General features: G+C 51.9%; 7 protein-coding genes and 1 non-coding gene across 8 annotated transcripts; 3 read left to right on the top strand and 5 right to left on the bottom strand.

Moving 5' to 3' along the window:
* Window positions 1-1845: 1845 nt before the first annotated feature.
* B0T23DRAFT_436400 (globin-like protein) lies at window positions 1846-3500 on the bottom strand. The gene has a single exon (XM_062840576.1). It carries the CDS (start codon window positions 3278-3280, stop codon window positions 2024-2026), a length of 1257 nt encoding a protein of 418 aa, XP_062688324.1. The 5' UTR covers window positions 3281-3500; the 3' UTR covers window positions 1846-2023.
* A 2825-nt stretch (window positions 3501-6325) lies between these two features.
* B0T23DRAFT_47210 (uncharacterized protein) lies at window positions 6326-9193 on the top strand. The gene is made up of 3 exons (XM_062841317.1): window positions 6326-6657; window positions 6735-8990; window positions 9049-9193. Exons 1-2 carry the CDS (start codon window positions 6527-6529, stop codon window positions 8836-8838), a joined length of 2235 nt encoding a protein of 744 aa, XP_062688323.1. The 5' UTR covers window positions 6326-6526; the 3' UTR covers window positions 8839-8990; window positions 9049-9193.
* A 2514-nt stretch (window positions 9194-11707) lies between these two features.
* Window positions 11708-12898, bottom strand: B0T23DRAFT_399995 (thymidylate synthase; the record flags this gene model as incomplete). Its single annotated transcript, XM_062838457.1, has 2 exons — window positions 11708-12644; window positions 12744-12898. The coding sequence occupies 2 exons, from the start codon at window positions 12896-12898 to the stop codon at window positions 11708-11710; spliced, it is 1092 nt and encodes a 363-aa protein (XP_062688322.1).
* An 816-nt stretch (window positions 12899-13714) lies between these two features.
* Window positions 13715-16495, bottom strand: B0T23DRAFT_327066 (UDP-Glycosyltransferase/glycogen phosphorylase; the record flags this gene model as incomplete). The annotated part of the gene is made up of 4 exons (XM_062835587.1): window positions 13715-15075; window positions 15132-15412; window positions 15473-15858; window positions 15929-16495. 4 exons carry the CDS (start codon window positions 16493-16495, stop codon window positions 13715-13717), a joined length of 2595 nt encoding a protein of 864 aa, XP_062688321.1.
* Window positions 16496-19571: 3076 nt separating this feature from the next.
* Window positions 19572-20895, bottom strand: B0T23DRAFT_423929 (superoxide dismutase mitochondrial precursor). The gene is made up of 2 exons (XM_062839843.1): window positions 20621-20895; window positions 19572-20485 (listed from the first exon to the last, which is right to left on the bottom strand). The coding sequence occupies exons 1-2, from the start codon at window positions 20736-20738 to the stop codon at window positions 19917-19919; spliced, it is 687 nt and encodes a 228-aa protein (XP_062688320.1). The 5' UTR covers window positions 20739-20895; the 3' UTR covers window positions 19572-19916.
* Window positions 20896-21255: 360 nt separating this feature from the next.
* Window positions 21256-21989, top strand: B0T23DRAFT_399992 (DNA replication complex GINS protein psf-3; the record flags this gene model as incomplete). The annotated part of the gene is made up of 2 exons (XM_062838456.1): window positions 21256-21297; window positions 21375-21989. 2 exons carry the CDS (start codon window positions 21256-21258, stop codon window positions 21987-21989), a joined length of 657 nt encoding a protein of 218 aa, XP_062688319.1.
* A 510-nt stretch (window positions 21990-22499) lies between these two features.
* Window positions 22500-23753, bottom strand: B0T23DRAFT_47087 (uncharacterized protein). Its single transcript, XM_062841316.1, has 2 exons — window positions 23361-23753; window positions 22500-23291 (listed from the first exon to the last, which is right to left on the bottom strand). The coding sequence occupies exons 1-2, from the start codon at window positions 23476-23478 to the stop codon at window positions 22540-22542; spliced, it is 870 nt and encodes a 289-aa protein (XP_062688318.1). The 5' UTR covers window positions 23479-23753; the 3' UTR covers window positions 22500-22539.
* Window positions 23754-24851: 1098 nt separating this feature from the next.
* Window positions 24852-24940, top strand: B0T23DRAFT_t409. The gene has a single exon. It is a non-coding gene; the product is annotated as a tRNA-Pro (tRNA).
* Window positions 24941-25519: the final 579 nt, after the last annotated feature.

Genomic DNA, 25519 nt, shown 5'->3' with positions numbered 1-25519 from the left:
CATCTGGATAGAGTGTGCTTGGTTCCCAATTGTACTTGGAGGGAGTAGAACCTGGTGAACAAGCTGTTGGTCGGAGGTAGCTCTCGAAGTGGACGAGTGTGAGTGTGAGTGTGACTTGGGATAGTAGACTCAGACAGGTGTGGTAGTTCAGCCCTTCAAGTAATATCACCTCGAGGCGGGAAGCTTGGCACGTTCATCTCTTTTCTGCTGAAACTGTGATGTCTTGCAGACGGTCTTATCCCATTACCTGTCGTCGTTCGAATGGTCAGACAGTCAAAGGGCTCATGGGCGTGGACGTGGGCGTTGGTGTTGGTACGCTGTTGGTGTGAACGGCAAACGCGCGCCCAAAATCGGACATGACACGCTCACTGGGGCCATGATGGCAGTAGAGAAGCAAAGCAGGAGGGACAGAAGTCAAGTAGTATATACGGCAAGGCTATTGAAGGGAAATCATGGCAGATGAAGCCGGAAATCAGCCAGAATTGAAGGCTCGAGCTGACGACATGACGTTGGATGGACGTTGAGCGGATTAGACTTGTGCGCCGCAAATCAGCCCAGTCACAAAATGTCGGCACCCACCCTATGCATTTGCCAAGACCAGCGCGATAAGACGAAGGCATAGCTTTTTGCGGGGACCGCAGGCTCAATCAACGGCAACGATTGGTCAGGAAAGCTTTATGCACGGGCCCAATATAGACGATAATGCAGGAGGAATGGAAGGTACCTGTAGGTACCTTGACGGCCAGGACGATCAAACTGACGATAACGACGTGGACGAACAACAATAACAACAACAATTGACAACATTTGATACTCCGATTCGACTTTGGAAGGTACTGAGGAAGAGATGACTTGGAGCGCTAGATTGGCATTTAAGTGATGCGGATATGGGATGACCTACACAGCATCAACGCTAAGCTTCAAATCCCTTTTTCCTTACACAGTAACCTTGCTCTACTTGAAAGCAGGTGCGACGAATGTTAGTTGCTCGAGTTCTTTCCCGATGTCATCGAGTAAGGGTGGGGGAAGTTTTTTTTTTCCCAGTCCGTCGTTTCAAGAGGCGGGGAAGCAGGTATATCAGGCAGGAACAACCAAGAGGCATATTTCACAAGCTGTTGTCTGCGACTGAAGATGTCTTCAAGCTTCGAGTTGCATAGTCTCGTGTTCCAGGTACCAGGTACCACGGGACGCAAGCAAAAAAAAAAAAAAAAAAAAAAAAAAAAAGTCATTGCGAATATGACACAGTGATACTAGGTGCCCGACACAATGATTTATGTCGGGTAATAGAGTGCTATCGATCCGAATCAGATGTTCGCGGTTGCTGGCTGAACTTGAGGTGCAACATCCGATGGAATACCTTTCTGTTAACGGGGTACATCAAGATGCCCCAAAAACGAAGAGGTTCATAAGGTTCCGCACTAACATCCTCGCCAATCCCCGATGGCTGAAGAAGGATTCCATCACATCGGACATGTGCCCAACCAAAAGCATCAAGACCACGCCGGTTTGGAAAAACTACGGAACGAGAGACGTCCATTGTTTGTCATTCTTTGTGCATGTAGTGGGGAGGCTTTTTGGTTTCCTCCTCTTTTTTTCCAGAAAGCCAAGCAATCAATGATTCAAACACCTTACTTGTGTTTCTCTGCCTCACCTCGCAAGATGAGCCCCGATCATGTATATCTGTCACCAATATACACCCTTAATGGAATAATAAACTTTACGCAATAAAACACAGAAACCTGCTGCTGGCAGCTTGGGTTCCTTTTTTTTTTTTCCCATTCATTACCATGATCATGTCCATCCCCGACAGCGAGAAGAACATTGCAAGTCACATAACAAGATGTTCTCACGTACACAGTAGATCGATTTATGGAATTCTGTAGTCATCAAAAGATACTTTTGAGCGGAAATCCCAACCTCAAGGCCCCTTCTCTAAGTAGGTATCAAAACCTCGCTCGTAACTGGGAAAAAAAAAAAAACCTCTATCTTACACTACGCTATCAACAACTCCGAACTTCATCAGCTACTCATCAGCAACGAAACCAGTAGCAAAAAGCTCCAGGTGCACCTTGCTCTTATCCACCCCAAGACCAACCAACACCTTCCTGATCTCCACCATAAACGGCTCCGGCCCGCAGATGTAGTACTCCGTCCTCTTATCCGCCAAATGCAGATCCCGCTCCCCATCCAACTTGGTCAAGTCCATCCTCGTATCCGCAAAATCGTAATGCACGCCGGCCTGATCCGTGCCTGTCATCGTCTTCAAGAACACATGTGCCGACACCTGCTCAGGGTTCTCCTTGACGATGCGCCTCACCTCCTCGCCAAACGGCTGCGTCGAGCTCGACTTGCTCGCATGGATCCACGACACCGGTCTCCTCTTGACATTCTCCTGAAGCAAGCTCTTGAGGATAGCCATCATCGGAGTCGCGCCCACGCCCACCGAGATCAACACAGCCGGCACCCCCTCCTTGCTCGCATCCGCGGGGTCAAGGAAGAACTCGCCCTGGGGATGACTAACCTCCACCTCCGCGCCTTCTTGCATACCATGGAGCAAGTTGGAAACCAGTCCCGGCGCACCGGTCTCCCCTTCCTCCCTCTTGACACTAATGCGATACTCCTCCATCCCGCCCTCCTTCGGCGCCTCGCTCAAGCTGTACTGCCTACTCTGCAAATACCCCAACTGCGAAACCAGCACCTGCACAGAGACATACTGGCCAGGCAGATACTTGGGCAGAGTGGCCCCATCCACGGGCCTCAGGTAGAAGCTCGAAATGGAACTGCTCTCCTCCACCTTTCTCGCAATCCTGAACTTCCTCCACCCCTTCCAGTGGTCTTTCTTCTCATTCTCCTCGTACATGCCCCCCTCGACGCCAATAAACACGTTTGCCAAAACTCCATATGCCGCCGTCCAAGCGTCTACAATCTCGGGAGTCGCCGCATCGCCCAGAACCTTGCCAATGGCTTGGATCAGGTATTGACCGACAATGGCATATTGCGCCGGCTCGACTTGGAGAGACACATGCTTGTGCGCGATGCGCGCGACCGCCTCCGAGAGCGCGGAAAGGTTGTCGATGTAGGTGGCATAGGCGAGGACGGCGTGGGCGAGAGCGCGCGGTTGGGCGCCGGTGGCTTGCGAGGTGAGGCTGAAGATGTTTTTGAGGGAGGGGTTCTCCGTGATGAGGTCGCCGTAGAAGACGGTGGTGATGGCTTCGCCGTGTTGTTTGAGGACAGGGGCGGTGGACTTGACGATGGATATTTGGGCGTCGGTGAGGGTCATTGTGAATGGTGGTTGTACCTTTGGGAAGGCCACTGATAGTATGGGAAGGGCAGGTGTGGGAATTATCAGGGATTCCAATTTGGAGTTGAGGGTGTTCGTCTGAAGTTATATTTGAACTTGCAACTTGTAATGATGCTACGTCCGGGCACTTGCCCGAGTATTTATCAGGGCCTTATGACTCTGAGCCCTACAACGGGAAAAGGCATTGGTTTTCCTGGTCCCGGCCCAACGGGCGGTTCCTGGCGCAAGGCGGTCGTGGGTTTCCACTTGGAGTCCCGGGTTTTTCCCATCGGCAGCATGTCGCAGGCCATCCCCCGAGTTCTGGAGCCTTTTACGGCGGAGGGGTGGGACCACTCGACACGCGGTACGATGGGAAATGTAATTCTGTCACGTCGATCATGGGCAAATATCGCAGCGGAAAGGGCGAGTGAAGAGAGGAAATGTCTTTCTCCGTGGGCGCCGCGGAGAGAGTCGAGACCGCCACCATCAAGGCTCAAATTTCGGTCCCGGGAACGTCGGAGGTGACACGGTCAGTGACCGAAAGAAGGCGTCGGTCACCGTCTGGTCCATCGCACCAACCCTGTAGATTGAATGATGCGGGAAATGGTCCTGGAGTAAATCAGCTCACAATTAATAATAGTATGGTTCGAGGCAGCCCACGGAGGCTGACGAAGCTGAGAAAGGGCCGCCTGTTGTAAGCGACCCGTACACCCGGGAATACCCATCAGCGAGGGCGTTCTGTGATCGATCTAGTCCCGTCAAGGTTCGAGACTGGAGACTGCCGTTGTTTTGCGGGAAAGAAAACGTGTACGTGGACCCATCAGCGCTTGAATGATGCATCTCCGCGGGGAAGGGAACTCCCGAACGGGCCCGCTCCAGCTTCAGTTCCAGGGCTCCCAGGTACGGCGCCCGGTGCTCCCTGCGCGCCCCCCGTGATGGCAATTTGACGGGTGAGAATTAGCAGGCAGGATATTGGTCAGTTTCATGCCCCCGTGGTTCCTTTTGTCTTGCGTTTTTTGTATCTTCTCCCGTCGGCGACCACGACTACTTTTGTTCGGTAGGTGAACAACATGGATCGCAACAAGTTCAAGCATAAGACAAGACAACTGCAGATGAGTGACATTGCAAAGAATCGCAAAGCGCTGTGATCAGCCGAAGGCGGTGGCCAACGCAATCAGCGATTGATTTCCCTTTTGTCAGTGCGGGCTGTCTGCCCCTGGGTACTCTGTATCTGATCCCGCAAACACTGCGCGGGTTAGGGTTAGTAATGGAGGTTGGGCGCGCTCTGGTCAAAATTTCATCCGCCTTCTCCCGTCCTTCCGGGAACGACCGACTGGCGCTATGGCCGTCGTGGCTGGCCTTGGCATCACTTAATCTCAACGACATCAGTCCTTTCCGTCTTTCGGCATGTCATGTCCGTCGCTGCTGTGCCTTCTCCTTTCAGGCTACTACACTGATCGTGCGGGTTTTTCTTGCCCTTGTCTGTTCTTCATGTAAGGGGACTCTGTCGAAATTTGATCCGGCAGTCACAAGAGCGTCCTGGCCACCGAAGGGGCTTCCTTCCATCTTATTATGATTTCTACCATGCACCCAATCACTTGCAAGCGTTTGACAATCAACAGATTCCCTCGAATAACTTCCCAAAAAGGACGGGAGGTAATGAACAAAGGTCACAACTGGTTACTCGGTTCATCTGGCCCGATAGCCTGGCCAGTGTACAACTCCGGCGGCGATGTACGACATGGATGGCACACCGTCAGCTGTTGAAAAGATCCTCATGATTTGCTCCGTCTGAAGACATCGAACTCGGAATCGGATGGAGTGGGAGATGCAGAACTCAAACGCCAGGAACGGTACTTACTACTGACTGCACTATCCAACCAGAATTGAACTGCCCCTGGTCGTTGGCTGGGGGTGTTGGAAGGTAGTAGGATGGGATGGGCGATTATAAGGCAAGAGTCACTGGCTCGTTAGGGACCGACAAGATGGAAAGTGCTGCTGCCGGTTAGGAGAGGCAGGCAGGCAGCTACGAGCAGACGAGGGCAGGCAGGAAGGCAGGAATGTAGTGGAAGTGGAAGTTGCATGCTTCGGTCCTTGGAGGTTCCCTTCGTTTGCCGCCCATTCCATTTCCACTTGCCGTCAGAAAAATGGCTTCCTGGGCGTCAGCAAGTATGAGCGGGAGCACATTTCGACTGTCCTCTACCGCCTGCCTTATTGATGAGCTCGCAGGGCCCACTCGGATAACAATCATCAAAGGAGGCTTGTGTGTGGCAAGTAAGATGAATTCAGATGAGGTCAGTTCTTCTTTGCAAAGGTGCAAGTCCGTTTGATGGACGAGTGTCCAAGTTATGGGAGTTCCGCCTCAAGGCTGTCTCCGAATGAATGAGGTCAAGTTGAAGTGTTCCGTCTTGGCCTGATGCTACCATAGTACTATCCCCGTATTTCCAAGCACCAAATGCAAATTTCAGGTCATCTACAAACACATCCACATTTTTCCATGGAAATGTTTTCCGGAGAAGAGAAGCTACAGCAAACCGCAAGAGTCGCAACAGTCTTGTTCAAGCGCAAGACGCCATGATACAAGCACCACAAGCGATGGAATTTCAAGAAGCAAAGATCGACCCACCTGACTCGTTCGGTACCTCCTCTGAGTCCTCTGGTAATCCACCGCCAACGAGTTGCGAACGAAATCGTCTCTGCTCGGAAAATTAGCAAGTCAGAGGGAAGTAGCAGCATCTTCCATACCAGGTCTCTGTCCCGGCGCTCTTGCAATGTTTGCAATTGTTTGCGCGTTCGACACAGCATACGCTCCGGCTCTGTTGCGTCCATCACACTTGATGGCATGGGAAACAGAAAGTACGCGCAAACAATCGAAAGTCAAAGCGATGAAAACACATTGAGTAGGTGAAAAATGGTTGACGCGGAGGACTCTGCCCCTGCCTTGAACTCCCTCTGCTCCAGCCGTCAATATGGAAAGATGCGAGCTCCAGAATAGCAGTCGTCTTCAGGAGAACAGAGCACTCGGGTGATTATAAGAAGTCCCTCATTCCCCCGTTCCCCACCACCCGCTTGAACGACAACTCCAACATCTTCTATTCAACATCCTCTTTGAACACATAGCATCATTTGACATCCTTGCATATCTTTTGCCTTCTTTTCTCTGAGATTTGAGCCAATTTGGCCTTTCAGCGGACAAATCACTCCTCTTCTCCCATCCACTCTCCACGGCACCTCCCTTACACTGCCATGCCGCCAACTTTCTCATTTCGTGACTCTCTGGATGAACCTCGTCACATCACCCTTGGGAGAAAGGCTTGGCAATGGTACATGGCCAGGAGGCCCCATCGCACAACCACGGAACGTAACCTTTGGAGATGGTAAGCAGGCCCTTTTTCCTCCTTAACTGGTTTGATATGCCCATGTGTTCCCCAAGCTGACTCCCCGCTTTCAACAGGATCATAAAAGAGATAGGTCCAGGCCGTGAGTGCAAAGATGTTTCTCGCGAGCATAGGCAACGAGAAGGCTGGCAAGTCCCCATCTCTTACCCACCCACCACCGAGGGATACAAGCTTCTGCAGGAACACATCGCCTTCCAATTCGATCAATGGTTCATCAACGAGGCCCACTGCAAGATTCCGGTCGTTTCATCGCCAGAGCCAGAGCCGCTCTCTGTTCGGGTCCGCAAGTCAATCTCCAACATCTTGAAGGGCGGTTCGTGGATTTTGGACGACAACGATGGTAACTTGGCTCGCTCTACTGCTTCCAGAGAGGTTACACCAGAGCCCTGTGCCGATTCCAAACACTTCATTCGCACCTCGCTGTATCCAGCCTGGAAGGCTGTTTGCGACTTCCACAGACGTGATTCGGCTGAGGTTTTCTGCTTCGACCTGCCATTCGATCACTCCAATCTGGCTTTTGACATTGTCGATGCCATGGCCAGTTGCCAATGTCCGCAGGCAAATTTCCGCTTGGTGCTAGACAGTTCCAAGTACACCGATCATCAAATGATAGATCTCCTGACGACTGACCGGTCGCTGTCAGTGGACAAGAAGCTGATTGTCGAAGTCACTGACGGAAGCGTCGAGGCTCGGACCACTCTTATCAAGCAGATTGGCGATTTGGCTTTCATCATTGATGGAACCACCAACTCCTGCATCTTGCAAGCTATCCGCGACCCTGCTGTTCACTTCTCTCTCACTGGTAAAAAGGGTGAGGCGCCCAGACCATGGGGGATCTTGAAGTTCATCGTAAATTGGGAGGACAGAGGCTTCTACGAACGCGCCCTCGAAGCGACCAAAAACATACCGAGTGGCCCAGCCCGCATACCACCCAAGCCTTCCGCAAGTCCGTCCTTTTCCGTGTATCGCGATTTGCCCGTGCTCAAGTCGAAGCAAGGTCTCCCAGTTCCACTACGGCCTTCGCCAACCACCAAATCAGAATCAAGGCCGCTACCTGACGAGGCGGTTCAATCTGGTACTTCAGACGGCGGTGGCTGCGACGATGACCGCTTTAGGCTTTTGTTGGCTTTATGGCTTGAAAGAAGGCGTCCGATCGAAGACATTGTTGAAGAAATTTGTCCAGACTTTGAACTAGAGCCTGATGATCGCCTGCCAGAGGAAGCGAGATTGGAGTTGATGGAGGCATTACTGGATGAGGACTTTGATGATCCGTCTGAAATCCTCGCTGACTTTTATTTTGACACGCATTTTATCTATAGCGAACTCGACGTCGATCAGCGGTGGGACAGTATCGGGGCACGCATGAAAACCCTCCAACAAACAAAGCTTGAAGGCGGCTTGAAGGGTCGGATGAGAGGTTCCGAGTCTGCCACATTTACGCCTCAGCAATTGTCCAACCCGCAAGCTTTCTCGACGTGGGATGATCCAGAGCTCCTTCGCGGTGACGAATTGGTGGAGCCATTGGAGCAAGGCGGTGTATTGCTTGAGAACCACTTCGACCGTCGATTCCCTGATATGTTCATTGATCTGGTGTATGACGTTCGGTATCGGTGGATGGATCCCGGGTTCGGTCAGATCTTCAATCCCACTTTCTACTTTTGCAAGCATGGGCCTAGTGGATCGAAAGACGACATGGCTAGCTCCATGCCACGCTTCAAGCATTCTTCCTTTGATGTTGAAAGGAGACATTTTCATGATTTGAAGCCATTAGGAACGACCAAACCTCCTTCGGCCTTAACTGACGTCGGACCTACTCAGTCCACACCCTCAATATTTGGGCCTGATCGTCCGGGAGTTCACGCTCTCTCCAAGACCTCGTCTTCACAGTCACAGTCCTTTAGCCCGGACTGGGTGCATTTAAAGCACAGAAGATCACGGTCAGCTCCGGCTATTTGCCAAAACCAAACATTCACTTCTGTTAGCACATCAGCAAAGCCGGAGAAGGAACCGTCGTGTTCCAGTGCAACTATAGTTGTAAAGACCTCCGGCCAAGGACAAGAACCTTTAGATCATTCACGTGAAACACAGAAAGCAGACCCCTCACCCGGAAATAACATGTTCACTGAGACACATTCTGGCCAACGGTATCCAACACCTTGACCAACTACTTCGCCAGGTTACCTTTGGAAGCAGTCCAGGAATCCCACTTCACCGTGGCCAAGGTTCGATTCAACGGCCAAAACGGTGTTCAGGTCCTCACTAGCCAAAGTTCTCGCTCTTTAGCCGCCTCGTTGGTCACTGCCATTGAATCGGTATGTCGCACGACTCAATGTCCGTGGGTGCTTTGGCGTCCCCGCTGACTAGCCCTAGCGAAGGCCGAAAGGATTCTCAACATATCCATTGATCCCCTCTCAGAGAGCCTCAGATATCTCGTAAATATCAGAAAGACGGTGTATCTTGAATTCCATTGTGCACGTCACCGTGCCAGAAGAGATGGGCCGCAGCGAGCCTGAACTATAGCTCCAAGCAAAGTCCAATCAAGGACTTGTCTCAATGCGCAATATTCTCACTAAGACCTCGTTGTTGTGATTCGAACGAGGGAACAAATGGCCCACTGTGGATTTCCACATGAAGATTGTGAAAGCGGCTATTCACACCCGCAGTCGACGCTGTGTAGAGAGGCATTTACCTAGACTGTGGGCGTCGTTCTGCCAAGGTTGCTCGACGGTCAAGAATATTGGAGGACTGCCTTGAAGAGTATTTCAACAACAAGGTCAACGTTTCCGGGATAGCGTGAGGGAAAAGAAGGGGGATGACGAAAGGGGCCCATCTACGAGCTCGTCTTCTTCAATGCAATTTTGGAGTCTCATCCTTCACCGATTTGGTTAGCAGACCAAAACTGGCTTTCAGATCGAAATTTAGGCTTCCTTGTTCTCAACCGGCGATTCCATCTTGTCATTTCACCTTTTGGACATCTTCCAATACGGATGCTCCTGGGGAACTCATAAAGCAAAATCAAGGCTCTCTCGAGGTCTGATCAGCAATTTCGTGTTTCTAAGCAACTACAACGGTCCCGGAAACCGCTTGTTCCTGGGGACTCGAGACCACTACCAGGGAATAAGACACTCTACAAGTCCGGCAATTCTTAAGATCTGCTGTCGGTAGAAGCTCATCTACTACTTCCCCTTCGTACGAACCAGACGTCAGATCCTTCCACAGCAAATCATCCATTGGCCGTGTAACCAAACGCAAACATCATGGGTTCCACGAACGACAACCATTTCACTGGGGGCTTCGGTTCCTTCAACCTATCGTCCAGGAAAAACTGGAACTCATTCAATGACGATAACCCAGAGTCATTGAGGTTTAAACCGGCCTATCCCCTGCAAGTCCAGCGATTTTTTTCCACCGCTCATCTGCCGCTTCGCCTTCGTGCGAACTAAGCGTCGGCAAAACTTTGCCGCCATGGTTTTCCCCCGAGAGATACTCTACAAAATTTTCGAACAAATCATTGCTTCGTTTGAAGAATACCATGACGATAATCTTGTGCCACAATCTTTCAGGGGCAAGGGCATCCGCTTTCAGAGCTTTGGCCAGTCGGCCAACAAGACAGTATTGTATCGATCTCATCCTGAAAGTCCTTCACCTCCTTCACCTCCATCACAGGACAGAACAGACGTTGGTTGACTTGTATGATACAGACAATATCAATAGCGGAGGGAATGGTGGCGTTTGCTGGGCCATCTCAGAGCCATCACTTCGACCTTACATAAAAGGGGTTCTCCAGTCCTTCCTTATTACCCCGGATTTGTCTATGGGACAGGCAGATTGGTAATGCTTGATGCGTTTTTGTGTTAGAGGAAATTTTCTGCCGAAACTTCAAGACCGGAAGAATCATGATATGGTTTGCCTTGTGCCAGAGAATTGATAAACCCCAACTTTGTAGCTATAGCGGTGAAGAGATCAATCGAATTGTTTGACAATGTCATAGACTGGACAATTTCATATACTGCATATAATTGAACCCTACTAAAGCATGTAAACCTGCAAGTGAAGTGAAATCTATAACTCTGGTTATCAGTTTAAGAACTTGCACCAAGATTGATTCCTCGATTATAATCAGAATTTGAGTGCATATCTAGTACATACGACCATACCCACTGGAAAACTCGGGATCCCGTCCGCTCTCCCATAGATAAGCCAGTGAGGGCCAGACTAGTAGTTGGGTCGGTGACGACCAGCGAATCCCTGGTGTTGTATGTATTTTTCTCATCTTTTTCTTTTTTTTCTTGTCAATCTTTCTTTCTTTTACATCATCACGTCTTGAAACGGACATGAGGGGCTCCAGGGTTCTCTGTCATCATAGTACTAAGATATTTTCACAAGAGATTCTTTTTCGTGGTCTGCAGGTTGTTGTTCGAGGTTTGAAGGTTAAAAATACCTAGAAGAGTTGCTTCTCTGCGTGGCATGGCCGTCCGCATAAGCTTCTCAATACCAACGCTTTGCTGTCCCCATGTTGCGCAGGATAATACTATGGAAAACGTAAGAATATCCCTCGGGAAGCAGAACCGTGGTGGTGGCCTGAATGGCGAAATTGGCGGAAGGGTGGGAGCGTGTCACTTATAGTTTGAACACCAAGGTTCAAGAAAAGGGTTCCGTTGTCACTGTTTATAACTCCTCAAACGTTGAACAAACAGGTCGTGTTGCCAATGAGGTGGTTCTGAAAATGGAAATGACGGAAGGAAGTCTCAGATGGATGAGAAGCAAGTCCCTTCGGAGATGGGTGCCAATGAGAGGGATTCGATGAGGATACAGGTTAGCAGCGAACTTTGATGTGTGCAAAAACAATATATTCTTGTTGAATACCACGATGCTTTGCCATTGCAGCTTTGACAATCGCCAGTCGGTCCCGATGTATTCACTATCAGCACAGACACGCCATACACAAGCAATGAGAAACTAAATTCGTGAATAGATAGGTAGAACGTATTGAATATATCATTGATAATCGTAGTCGACAATTATTGACCTATACAGACATTTCCATCGCAATCGTCTTGTGTGGCTCGTAACCCTTGATAACAAAATCCTCGGCCTTCCACCCATCGATACTACCTCCCTTCTCCCTCTGGATCTCCAGCGTCGGGAACTCCCTCGGCTCACGCTCCAGCTGCGTCTTGAGCGCGTCTACATGGTTAAGATAGACATGCGCATCGCCCATAACATGAGTCAAGCTCCCCGGCACCAAATCACACACGTGCGCGAGCATGTGCGTCAGCAGCGCGTAGCTGGCAATGTTAAAGGGCACACCCAGTCCCATGTCGCACGACCTTTGATACAACTGGCAGTGCAAGTGGCCCCTTGGCTTCTCTTTTGGTGTATCCAGTTCCCCTTCCTTCTTCTGTGCCTGTGTACCACCCCGTGTCCTCGACCCCGGGTACGATACATAGAACTGCGCAAACATGTGACAAGGCGGCAACACCATCTGGCTCATGTCCTTGGGGTTCCAGGCACTCAGAATCAGTCTGCGATCGTACGGGTTGTTGCGGAGAGTGTCGATGATGCGCTGGAGTTGGTCCACGCCCTGCCCGGTGTAATCGGTCTCGCAATCGACGTATTCGGCGCCAAAGTGCCGCCATTGGAAACCGTATACGGGACCTAGGTCACCTTCTTTGCGGTGGGAAAGACCGAGCATGTCGAGAAAGGCGCGGGAACCGTTACCATCCCAAATTTTGACTCCTTGGGCGGAGAGCGTGGTGGAAGAGGTCGATGCGGAGATAAACCAGAGGAGCTCGAGGAGAACAGCTTTGGTGAAGACCCGCTTTGTGGTAAGGAGTGGGAGGATGGGGGTGTAGGTGTAGTCTGGCGATGACGGATTGGAGGAGGACCCAGAGGAGGAGGAGGGTCGGGAAAGGGCGAATTTTAGAGGGGTCGGGGCGAAGATGGAGTAGGTGCCTGTTCCTGTTCTGCAATGAGAAGAGGTGGGAGGTGGTTAGCTGGGAATGGAAATGCGAGGAAAAGATGGATTGTGGTGAGAATATAATTGGATGGGGGACTGAACGTACCGATCTTCACGGAGTTCACCTTCGTCCAGAATTTGGCGGACGAGATCGAGGTATTGGTATTCTTCGTGACGTTTTGTTGTTGGGCTGGTGCGAGAGGAGGAGGTTTGCGACTGCGACTGCGCTGGCGCAACGGGTTCGGATGTGGTGACCGTCATGGTTGTATGTCAAATCGCAACTGAATAGTGTCGAAAGACTCTAGCTGCTTCTTCTCGGTAAGTATCCTAAACAAGTTGTGACGATGCCAATTCTTCCGGCCCTGGACATTAGGAACTTTTTGGGGGACGCGTTTAGAGCGCGACTCGATTTACAGTAGTCGCTGAGATTACCCCATCCCCACTATATTGTGGGTTTGTGTGACAGGCACTAGCAGCAGCACGTGCTTTCGCGTCACCTCGTTGTTCAGATTCAATGTTTAGCACAACCTCTTGTCTGGCAACGCGACTACTAGTATCTTGTCGGGATTGAACCACGAGAGCGGTAGGAAAACAAGGCAACGACCAGAAGTCTTTCTCAGATTCAATTACTTAACTCAGCGTTGATGGCTTCGGAGTGGGCGTGCGAACATCCTCCATCATACCAACGTATACCTTGATCTTTCCCGTCTGGGACATCTTTGTTTGGCATGATGGACCGTGGTAAGTTACCTGGCAAAGGCTGAAGCTGCGCTGTCGAGACACAGGTATGTAGTTCAGTGATTTTCGACGCCTGCAGCTGGGTTGCCTGTCACAGGTTGAAACGTGCTTCTCACATAATTTTAGCCGACCGACAGACGCGCAGCGGCTGCATGAGAGTGATGAACTTTCACTGATCACTATGAAGATGCCACACGATGAGCATCCACCGTGACAGCAGAAGCTTTATTTTGTCTTCTCTCATCGTAACGGCAGCTAGAAAGATATTCCATGGATGAGCTCATATCTTAAACTAACAAACTAAACTCGACCAAAAACAAGCCATCCGCCAACAAAAAATCAAGCAGTAACCTCTGCCTTCTTTTCGTGAATGGGCAAGTCCTTGGACCCCGACTCGGACTCCGGCTTTCTCTGCGTAAAGTGTCTCGGCAACCGGTTTTCCTCTTGGGTGTACAAGTATCCGGCCTCGGTCCTCGCCATGTCGTTCACCCACTGCTCATTGCCCTTCAATCCACCCTTGCCACTTGTCTCTACGCCAACTTCGGTCCACTTGGCAGCCAAGTAGAACCAGGCAAGCGCGTTACCGACAGTGCCGACCTCATCAGACACGCCCGTCCGTGCCGCATGGTGCATTCTCTTCCAGAGCTCATCATCGGTGAACAGCTCCATCAGATGACCAGCCACGGCACGCCAGTCACCAGGGGCGACAAGGAAACCATTGACCTTGTCCTTGACCTGTAACGGGATACCGCCAACGTTGGTGACGATGACGGGTCTGCCGGCGTGCAAGGCCTCGGAAACCTTGACCTCGAAGCCTTCGCGGGTGGAAAGCTGCAACGCGACGTGGGCATTGGAGAGCAAGGTGTTGATGACCTGGTCGTTGGGCTCCAGACGCATGACGCTGACGTCCCGAATCAGGTCGGGGTAATATGTCTCAAGCTGGGCCATGGTCTGATCGTAGATGAGGGAGGCGTCGGGGTCATCGACGGAACCATTGCCGCACACAACGAGCTGCGGCACGTCAGTGATGCCGGCTTTGTCGCAGCGGCGACGGAACTCCGCATACGAGTCGATAACGGTGGGGATGCCCTTGGATGGGTCGAAGCGGGCCACCTGGATGATGTATTTGCGGGCGGGCCAGTTGAGCTCCGTCATGCGCTGCGAGTGGCAGGCGTTGTTGTACAGATTACCGTAATAACCAGAGTCCCAGTGGTTGAGGTGCTTGTTTAAGCCGTCAAGCCAGTCGGTGGTGGCTGGCAAGTAGACGACCTTCTCGCGCGGGACGTTGTGAGGGACGAAACTGGGAATCGGGTGGCTGATAAACATGTCGGCGCCCTGGATGTTGCCCCACAGGAAATCCCAGATGTCGGCTTGAGGCGAACCGGCCTTGGCGACGAGGTCGCTGCGAATCTGGATGTGCGAGCGGTAGAGAACGGGGCGGTTAGGGGTATACTTCTTGATCAGGGGGATCAAGCCGGGCATTTGAGGGTCATCAATCACGACAATATCAGCACCGCCTTCCTCGGGTGCACGCAAAGGGCCGCCCTCGGAGAACCAGTATCGACTGGCATTCTCGTTAATCCAATCAATGATGGCCTGCTTCTCTTCAGCAGATACGCGCTGATCGGGATGGCTGACACCCTGCAGGATGTTGTGGATGTTTTTGGTGATGCGGAAGACACCGGGTCGTGGTTTTGGCACTGGAACAGTGTTAGTTGACCGCCTAGCGTTTCGGAAAGCAAACTGTTTGACTTACCGTACCAGGTGAGGTCGACACCCAAAAGACGAGCGAAGCGTACGAGAGCGTGCCGCATAAGTGCAACACCACCGCCTTGGGGTGTTGAGCTGAAGAAGGCCATCTTGAGCTTGTTGGCACGAAGCTTCTTGGCAAATGTCAGAGTGGTTTCCCACGTTGCCGGACCGCATGTGTCTTTGTGGTTCTGGACGGTGGTAAGGTGAGCGCGGAATCCAGCATCGGTTTGGACAATGCCTCGGAATCCGACCTGGAGGAGAGGAACGAGGGAAGGGCCAAAGTGCCTAACAAGGGTTGTCAGTATGCTCTTCAGGGTGAACTGACAGGAGAAGGGGGACCCTTACATGATGCACTTTCGGGCCATGGAATCGGCTTGTTCATCGACTCGCTTGACATCCCAGAAGGTCGCTTCCTTGTGCTCATCATCTGGGCGCATAACGATGGGCACGATATCCACCTCGAGCCAGAGCCGCGAACAGAGAGTTGGGCTCATGTACTTGAGTGTCGTGGGGAGACCAGCACCGACGAACTTGGAAAAGTTCTCGTGCTCATACTTTTGCACTTCGGAGATGACATATTCTGCGATGAGGTCCTCGCCCATTTTCAGGGCGTCATCGAGCTCAATGTGCTTGACTGAGAAGTCAACCAGGTAGACTGTGTCATGAATGGCCAGGGCCACAACGGCCGTATGGTCATCAGCAAACACGGCAGAGATACCAAGATAGAGCGTCTATGGGACATCCGATGTTAGCATGAAACGTCGACGCAGTCAAGCAAGCCGTGGTGGGCAAGGTACTCACAGTTAGAGCAGGACCAAAGTGACCCTCCTTCTCCACCAGAGTGCTCATCTGGCGCTTACGGTGCACCGAAGTGCCCGTGGAGAACTTGCGGGCCTTTTCAAACGCCATGACTGCGGTTGCGATGGGCTTGATGCTGTGGTGATGGGGGGCAGCCGACCGGGTATCGTAGGTCTGGGTGTTGTCGCCGCTAGGAGACGTGTAGTGGCCGGTGTTGGCCTGGACGTGGTCGAGGTGTTGTTGCTTCTGGAGCTGATGCGGAAGGGAAGGTCTGGAATTATACGCAACAGTGTCGCTGGTGGGGGCAGGCGTCTGGTCGGCCAATGGATCTCTTGGCTGAAGATTACTGAGAAGCTGCTGGACGCCAAGCGAAGGGGTAATCCGACGCGAGCTGGAGGGCCCGGAAGTATCATTCAACGGACTCGTAGGGCTTTTTGTGTCGGAGCGGGACGAGTCGTTGTCATTCGAGGCCGGGTGGTGTGGGGTGGTGTCTGCGAATGGATTTTTGAAGGCGATGCCGGCGCTGGCGGACTCGTCGGTCTCGGCCTGCTTGGGTTCCCTATCAACCATTGCATCCAATTGATGGCTTCACGTTGCACTGCACGGTAAGTAGTGGCCTTGGGTGGGTGGTGTGCAGGTTCTGCAGTGTTACTTCCACTTTTTGATTAAGTATTGGGAAGTCTCTTGGCGGGCACGACCTGGGACACGGAAGGTGGGAGGTGAGGTGGTGACGCAACACGTGCGGGTAGTGTAGTGCATTGTATGGGTTGGCATCCACCACCTTTGTCGCTCTCGTTTGGCTAAACCCCCGGGATCCCCTCCTTCTTTCCCGTCTGGCCATCTGCATTGTCCGGTTGATCCTTGTCAGTTTCCGGCTCTCGTTCAATGATCAAGGCGGGGTTCTCTCTTTCCAGTTTGGACCTCTACCTCTAGACCCCCGTGACGGCGGTACGGGCACGGGCATCTGAGGCTGTCGGGTCTTTCTGTTGTCTCCTCCTTCAACTCCTTCGATGTCTTACCAAATCCCTCTTTCACATTCACCCCAAGGTTGGGGTCCGGTGTGTTCCGCTATTACCATACTGGTTTACAGGTGTGACAGTTTCAGTTTCCTACCTACGACGTATTTCAATGACACCGGCCACACAAGTGCAAGTGTGATTTCGGAGAGTTACCTCGCAAAAGTTTACCTCCCTTGTCCGAGGGCAATTGCCACCTGTGATGACTGCCAATGTTACAATCTGAAATTGTTGGACGGCTGCCGATCGCTTGCTGCCAAGTGAAGTCTGTGGCTCTTTGTCGAGGTACAACGGGGTTACGCTTTGAAGTTCAGGGTCGATGCTTGTCCGTAACACTCTACTTGGTATTTCCCCAGACGTGGTGGCAGCTGATCTCGACGCCATCCCACCACCCCACTGGGAGAAGGTGTCTGGAAGCTGTGAGGGGCGGTGTTGTACGGCATGGAAGCCAAGGAGAGCTGTCCCGGTACGAATTGCTCTTTGCATGAGACATATAATGGGCACAAAGGTCGGTGAACGAAGGAAAGCAATCACCGCATCACAAAGTGATAGCCGTTGTTTTGCCTGCGGGCCACCCGCAGCATCCGGGATCGGTTCTTGGTAGACGGGGCATGTCTCGCGGGGGGAAAGCTGTTGGACGCCGGGAAACGGGTGATGGCTGAGGCGTGATCAAGGAGAGCCAGTGCACTTGCAATGTTTCGGATAAAGTGTTATTGGTTCAGACAAAGTCACCTGGCTGTCAAGCTCTAAACTGTGTCTACCTAGGATCCCGGGTTTATTGGGGCGGCCGGTGAGGCTGATTAGGTAGGGGGATGTGGTTGTGCTAAGTCGAAACTGGGTGGCTCATCTCGTATCCTTGATGGCGAGATTCTCCAATCCTCTGGCATCGGAAGCTGGTCGCCTCTTCATGATGATGATGTACTTGATACCCACTTCGCCCGCTGTAACGATGTAGTGCTACAGACAAGCTGGAGCTCCCTTACCTAGTGCCCTGTTGTTGTGTGCAGATCATGCTTCCATACGGGGAACTCGGAACTGGGAACGGGGACATGGTCGTACCATCGCTTCCGGGGTACTCGTAGCTCTTCGGGAAATGAACCAAGAAAGATACAAGTTGGAATGGCGTCATACGATGAATCTGCTGAGGACTAGCAAGTGGAAGGTGCTGAGCGATCGAGCTGGGCATCTTTTAAGCCCAACTTCCAGATCCCATCCAGCCCGGGCCCTTCAGGCGAGAATGCGAACATGGCGAGTTTAATTGATGCTAGGTACGGTTTCCACAGAAGTCCCACCATCTGGCCGCTGAGGTCGTCGTCTTCGGGTCTCATCCGCTACGAGCTAGGCCCTAATAGTGGGGTTGAAGCCTCAGTGCGGGGTGAAAGCGGGACGTCACGACTTCGCCAAGCCGCTAGAAGAGACAGGCGTGCCGGGGCAGCCTCCGGCGCTTTCCAGCGGGCCAAGTCATTGTGGGCCAGACATTTGCGTCATTTCAACAGCGACGACGAACGGGTTCTAACGGCGCCCGGCCGGCATCGGGTTAGGTGACTTGGGCAGTGCCCGGCGCCTTCCGAGGACGAAAAAAAGGCTGATTGCTTCCATTGTAACATCCCAATTGGTTCGAGTCATGTCTCAAAACGCTGCAAGAAGCAGAAATCAAGCGAAATGTAGAAGATGCTGGACGAGGGCCCAATTTCTTCTTCACTCGTCTAGACAATTCCCAGCAGCTGGTCACGAGTCATGTGGACCGACTGATGCTTCATCGTCCGACCGACAGCGATAACCTCACCTCGGCGCCCCCCACAGCCGCAATGACAGGCACAGACGACGAGCGGTTTTGTCCCTCAGATTTGGGAACCGGCAGCCCTGTCCTTCGTGACCCCATTTTGCGGGTAAAAGGCCATCACAAGCCTGAGCATCATCCAGGGACACGTTCGTGATCGTCATCCATCACAATCGTGCATTTCATTCACCTTAGCTCTCTTCGGACACTCTCTCTTAGCCTCCTTTAACCCTGATTCAACCAAGATCACACGTTAACGAAATCATTCTTTTACTTCTCGTTATCGTAATATCTCTCTGTTGCTACACAAAAGCTTTTATTCAAGGCTCCCGTCTACGCCCGTCCAGTGTAAGACTCTTGAGAAGCCAATAGATTCTCCGTATCCTGGAATGAAGTCCTCAATAAATAATAACCTACGACCAATCCCAGACCGGCTGGTATTTTTCAAGTTTCCATTTTCTTACTTATTTGTAAAGCACGAACGCCCATATCTAACTTTCTAACTAATTGAGCTCCTCTACGCCCTGCGGAGACTATTGAAATGCCCTATCGAAGCTAGTATATTTCAACACAACTCACTTTCGCTATTGAAACACCCATGCCCATCATACTCAAAGTTGGTATCCTGGATCATGATCGCGGTGAACGTTTACAAACTTACGCAGAGTTTTACAAACTTGGATTGTGAATATGATATGGAATGTGGTTACGATGCATCTCAATTCAGTTCCCAGGCTACTTATATCACTCAAAATCCAGGAAAGAGGAGTCTATACCATCATGCTAGCCAGTCATGGACCATTCATCAAGATTGGCCTGTCTCGTCATATAAACGACACACGGGGTTCAACGGGAATACGCGATGCCACTAGTGGTTCTTGACTAAAAGTTAAGTATAGCAGGGTACCCTTTGCGCTAAAAGCGAAGTTTTCATGGTAAAACCCAAATGTCCAGATTCTGTCTCTACTCAAGAGCTTCATATCGATGTGAACCCATGTTTGGACAAGGACGTGCTGCTCGCTCTAACGTCAACGTCACCTTCCTGCACCGTTGACATGACGCTTCGTGACCTTCTCGTACCCGCAAGTAATATCACATACAACACTACCACCAGATAATCACAAGCTTTCTGAACAGCAGCAACACATTAGTCAATTAAAGCGCCCCTGCTACTACACCCCAAGGTATATACAACTTAAGCCTCAAACCTCTTGGCAACAGTCTTCCAGTTAATCACGTTCCAGATCGCCTCAAAGTACTCCGCCTTCCTGTTCTCATACTGCAAGTAGTACGCATGCTCCCACGCGTCGATGCCCAACAGGGGCACGTAGTTGCCAGTAACAGGGTCCTGGTTGGCACGGGTAATCAGCGCGAGCTTGCCGTTCGCAGCCTTATCCTTGGCCAACCACGCCCAACCCGAGCCCTGAATACCGGCCAGCGCAGCATTCATCTGCTTGACGAAGCTCTCGAACGACCCGAACTCGGTCGTGATGGCCTTGCCGAGAGCACCATCGGGCGAACCGCCACCCTCGCGCGAGGCGGGGGCCAGGTTCTCCCAGAACAAGGTGTGGTTGAGGTGGCCGCCGCCGTGGAAGTTGAGGAGAGGGGCGACCGAGGCGGCCTTGGTGAAGTCACCCTTGGACTCGGCCTCGGCAATGGTGGTCAGGGCCGAGTTGAGGCCGTTGACGTAGGTCTGATGGTGCTTGGAGTGGTGGAGCTCCATGATCTTGGAGGAGATGTAGGGCTCGAGGGCGCCATAGTCGTCTAGGGAAAGGGGAGGGAGTTAGCTTGGGGTTTTTTTTTTTCCCTAAAGCCATTGGGGTTCCTTGTGGAAGCGGAGGGAGGATGAGGTGGACTGAGAGGCGTCGTAAAGCGAGCGGTTCTTGGGGGAAGACTTACACTGAAGGTCGGGAAGAGTGGCCTTGCCGCGGACAAAGGTAGCGGCGGGCTTGACGGCGCTGGCGGCGCGCAGAGCGCTGCGGGCGACCGGAGTAGCGCGGAAGAGAGATGCGGACATTGTGACGGCTTGTTTATTGAGAGAGACTAGGAATTAGGTGAACTGGTCAGGTCTAAAGGTGCAAGAGAAGGACAATCAGATGATCAATGGGACGGCGGCTACCTCGAAGTAAATAATTTGGATGACTGATTGCGACTATCGGAAATGTCTCTTTCTATTTACTTATCTAATAAGCTCGGATGATGATGGAAGCTCCATGGAAACCGTTCCAACTAATTCCGTCATAGCCCCACCCCGCCGAGGGGGGAGGTGGGTACCTCTATGGCTCGGTGTGGCTGAAGGGGAACAAGGAGCTGTCTCTGAGTGGTGAATAAGCCACAGCTTCGATTGTGGTCTCTTGGCATGGCGGCGCTCTTTCTCCGTCGCGTCTCCCACTTCCAGAGCGCGTCTCCCCAGAACCTAGATTGATCTCGAAATCCTGACGAAAACTTGGTTTGGGTCAACTGGCCAACTCAACACTGCCCAACTCATCTACAAACGCCAGGCCGGTCCAATTGAAGCTACCAATATTACCACCATGTCATATTACGATATCGATGCGATCCTGACCGACGCAGAGGTACCCTCCATCTCCCTCCCCCTCCAAATAGTACCACCCATCGCCAAAACACCAACTAACCCGAAAATCCTCCCTAGAAAATTCCCTGTACCTTTCAAATCGACGTCCCCGACCTCGGCTATCTCGACAACCAACCGGGGCACACCCTCAAGTCCGGCTCGCGCGTCGCTCTCCCCATCTGGCTGGCTGAAATGCTCGCCATTGCTAACACGGGCACCGTCGACATGGACGACCCATCACAGTCCAGCAAATCCTTCATCACCTTCGACCTGCCCCCGGCACTGGGTAACGACGTTGTTCAAGCTTTGAAAGCCGACCCGCGCTCCGTGCCGCTGCGCGATCAGAGCGCCCACTTCTACGCCCTCGCCACGCACATGATGGAGTTGTCGGAGGAGCCGGAGCTGAGCGCGGTGTTAAGGAAGACGTTTGTTTCGAGGGCGGCGGAGATCGCGTTGCATGCTAGGAAGGTGGGTGGGGGCGGGAGTTCGTATCATGGTCGAGATGGAGGAGGAGCCGGCGGAAAGGGCAAGGGGAAGGCGACAAAGGACGATAATGCCAGCAATTTGGGCGTGGGAGGTGCGGGTGAGGACTTTTTGCGGGGGTTGGATGAGTGGGAGAGGAAGCTGTTTAGGAGTGCACATGATGGGACGAAGGCGAGCAAGGAGTGGATGGAGAATGTCAAGAAGAGGTGAGTGGAGTGGTGCTGTTGGAGCGTTGTTGCTACCGCTGGCGCCTGATCGGTGTTTACCTCGCAACGAACTAGCGCTTTGGTTCAAGCATCCTCCACATACTCAGACTGCGTTCGATGCAGTGTATAACAACAGGTCACCGGCGACCTCCCAAGCTCATATACGATGACGAAGCTGTGAATCGGTCAACATCACGGCTCGAGAGCATCGGGGAGTCTTTGGGTTTGGTTGTGTCACCCTCCCATGGAAGTATGGCGGACTTGGACTGCTATAGCTGGACGAGTATCCGACGCATCGCTGATCTTCACAGAGTTGTACTGTCAGCGGCACAGCAGACCATCTGGCCTAATGATGAGGAAGACTCACGAGATACTAGGAGGACATGAGGATCCGCGCTTTCTGTTAGCATGGGCTTCGCTGATGGATGAATCGCTAGCGACACTGGGCCCTTCATTTCGGTATACCATCTATTGATTTCATCCATTATGGTCTATAAAATATCAACAACAAAGCCGAAGCTCATCTTGGCTTGGCCGACAAGCAGCCGCCACCCTCACCCCCGAAACACTCTGGAGCGAGCAATTTGTCTCTCCTCCTTCTTAGACTCAGTTGCAGCAGACATGGCCCTTCTCACACGCCTCTTCTCCCGATTCTTCCTCCTCTCCTCACGGCTCAGCCTATTCTCCCCGTCCTTTTTGGCACGGCGGTTGAGACTCATAAGCATACCAACCTCGCCGTCAACCTCGTCAACATCTTCAGGCTCGACAGACACAGGCACAGGTTTAGAACGGCCAAAGATTTTGCTCAGAAGATTACCCAGTCCGAGCCCCTGTCCCTTATCTGTTGCTGCATCCGGGTGGGAAGAGCCGGTGGGAACAGTGCTGTTGGATACGGCAGCGGGAAGGACAGTACTATTCGAGCTGCGGCCAGCGAGAGGACCAGGGATGGTGGGCGTGTTGTGGTAATTGAAGATCTTGTGAAGGAGATCGCCAAGTCCAAGGGATCCATGGTCTCCTTTGGTTGCCGCGTCTGGATGGGAGGCACCGCCTAGGATAGTGCCATTGGAAACTCCAGCAGGGGTTACGGTGCCATTTGAGGCCCGGATATTGAGAGTGATGGCGGTGGACGTATCATGGCGGCCGAAGAGGTTATGCAACAGACCACCTATGCCAAGTCCCCATTCCTTTTTGTCCGTAGAGTCAGGATGGGAGGAGCCAACAGTGCCATTGGAAGCCGGAGCGGAAGCAGGAGCGGTAAGGTTCGAGCTGCGGGCATTGAGAACCGCGCTACCGGATGGCGCATCTTCTGTGATGAGGGACAGGGTCGTCAGTGCTTAGAGCTTCCGATATTTTGAGCTTGGTATTCAAGACTTACTCAGCGATCGCAAGGTGTAAAGGAAATCTTCAACATGGAAGGCAGAGACTATGTTGCAGGCGAGGAGAATGGTAATAGTGAAGTTGGCGAAGAAGCGGAGAGAGAGTGGATGACGCATGGCTCCCGGTTGGGCTTGTACCCGCAGAAACAGGTGAGAATAGCAAGCGAGGGCCGATGCGGGAAGGGCGTATGCTACGCCTAGAAAGAGAATGGGAACAGAAACAGCACACCAAGGCTAAAGGAACGTGAAGCAGAGTCGGAAACCAGCCCGAGAGAGAACGAATGAAAGAATAAGAGAAGTTGATATAGACGACAATGACAAGTACAACATGAATGACGATTACGAGTTTTCGTGGCAGTATATATGCCATTCTCCCCTTAATCGGTCTCTCCAACCCCATAAACAAGTCTAACAGGCGCGGTGCCAGCATCACGATCGGTCACAGGATCCTCTAGCTCCAGTCCCAGCCTTGCCCTTACCCCGTTTTCGCCTCGCTCGAATGCCTCGCTGCCGTGCTCACCATTGACACGCGTTGACGTGGACAACTTTGCCGCCGGGCATCCCAAATTTGGGTTAGGACAAGTCCCGACAGTTCGGAAGCTAATTTTTGACAGGGGCTGAAAACCATTAGGTCGGTATCGGGGACCACAGTCCCTCCAACAAGCGCAATCAATGTTGAGCCGGTGTTTCTGATACTGTACATATTGACCTGTTGAGCAGGCCTTAGCGCGTCCATGCTCTTGGAACGACTTTTGCACGAGAAGCCTGAACGTTACGGAAGACCTCGGGTGAAAGTTTGTGAAGCCTGCAGAGCTCAGTGCTCAAGATGGACCTCAACAGACAAAACTCGAAAAAAGGGTACCACCAGATCAGCGGCCCCAATTATCCAACAAGACATCTCACTGGAAGACATGACAGGTATTCAGTTGCTGTTTTTAGGCCTCAAACCGGAGCTGGAAGTGTTCCAGAAACCAAAAGACGGCCATGGGGCTCATAAGGCGACCTGCCTCCCTTGTATTTGTAAACATGTGTCTTGCGTCAAATCCCAAACCTCCAGATAAAATCAAGCAAGAGCGGTCAAATTTGATCCACTGCAAAAGGCATGAAGGCGCTTAGATCGGACTAGCAGGTACGCTGACCAACCAGATGTTGAGATACCTCCGATTTGGGAAATGAGAAGGAGTCGTGTGTTGGGCAGAGAGCGATGATTCGATGGTAAAGCGGTGTGGATATGTCCGGTTTTTTCTTGGGCGTGTACGTGCCAAAAACAAATCAGCGTTCGGGACTGCAACAAGCGCCCTGAAAAGCATCCAGACCCACTTGAGAGAAGATCATCTTGTGATCAAAAAAGACCTCTCACGATGCTGACATTGGTCATATCGAGTAGGTTTCTCACGTTCGTATTGCAGTGTCCAGCTTCACCCAGCTGCTGTGGGCTGTGTTTTGCCTTCATGATTACTGGTTTTGCTGCAGTTATCAACAACCAATCAGGGCCGCTGGTCTAGTGGTATGATTCTCGCTTAGGGTTCATCCTGAGCATTCTTGCGAGAGGTCCCGGGTTCAATCCCCGGGTGGCCCCATTCTCTTTTTCACTTTTTTTGTGGGTTGTTCTTTTCTCGCACCGCTTCAACATCGACGTTTCCAACTCTCGTCATCCTTTTTTTTTTTTCCAAATGTTTTGTGATAATCCAAGACCAAATCAGCTTGAAACCGAGCTGTATGAGCCTGACAATGAGAATTCTGAGAGAAGCCGCAGAAATCACTTAATTCTCCTCGTCGCCTGGCGTATTTGCATCGAATTTTGAGAGACGCAGTGAGTGTGTAAATCGTAAAAGCGAAGAGCACCGGCGAAAAGGACAAGTAGTAAAGAGTAGCTGACTGGATGCCAAAGGTGGAAAACTAGGTACTGTCAAGGCAAAAGGCAATAGGCAATAGGGACACAATGCAAAGAGCGAATTTGAAAACTTGGAAACCCGCAATTGCTGGCCGTCCTTCCATTGCTTCTTCCATTCTTGAAAGCTGGCGAATTTGAAAATATCCTGATATCCACGGAAGGGAAGGCATGACTTGAACTGATCGACAGGTACAGGACAACGGTGCACGTTCCAAGGAACCATGGAAGTTACATGCTGATGACTTGGGAATGTCAAAGCTCCAG

This window comes from Neurospora hispaniola (assembly GCF_033458365.1).
Source record: "Neurospora hispaniola strain FGSC 10403 chromosome Unknown B0T23scaffold_10, whole genome shotgun sequence".
Taxonomy (NCBI): Eukaryota; Fungi; Ascomycota; class Sordariomycetes; order Sordariales; family Sordariaceae; genus Neurospora; species Neurospora hispaniola.
Note: the sequence above shows the minus strand (reverse complement) of the source record. Positions and strands in the feature narration are given on the sequence as shown.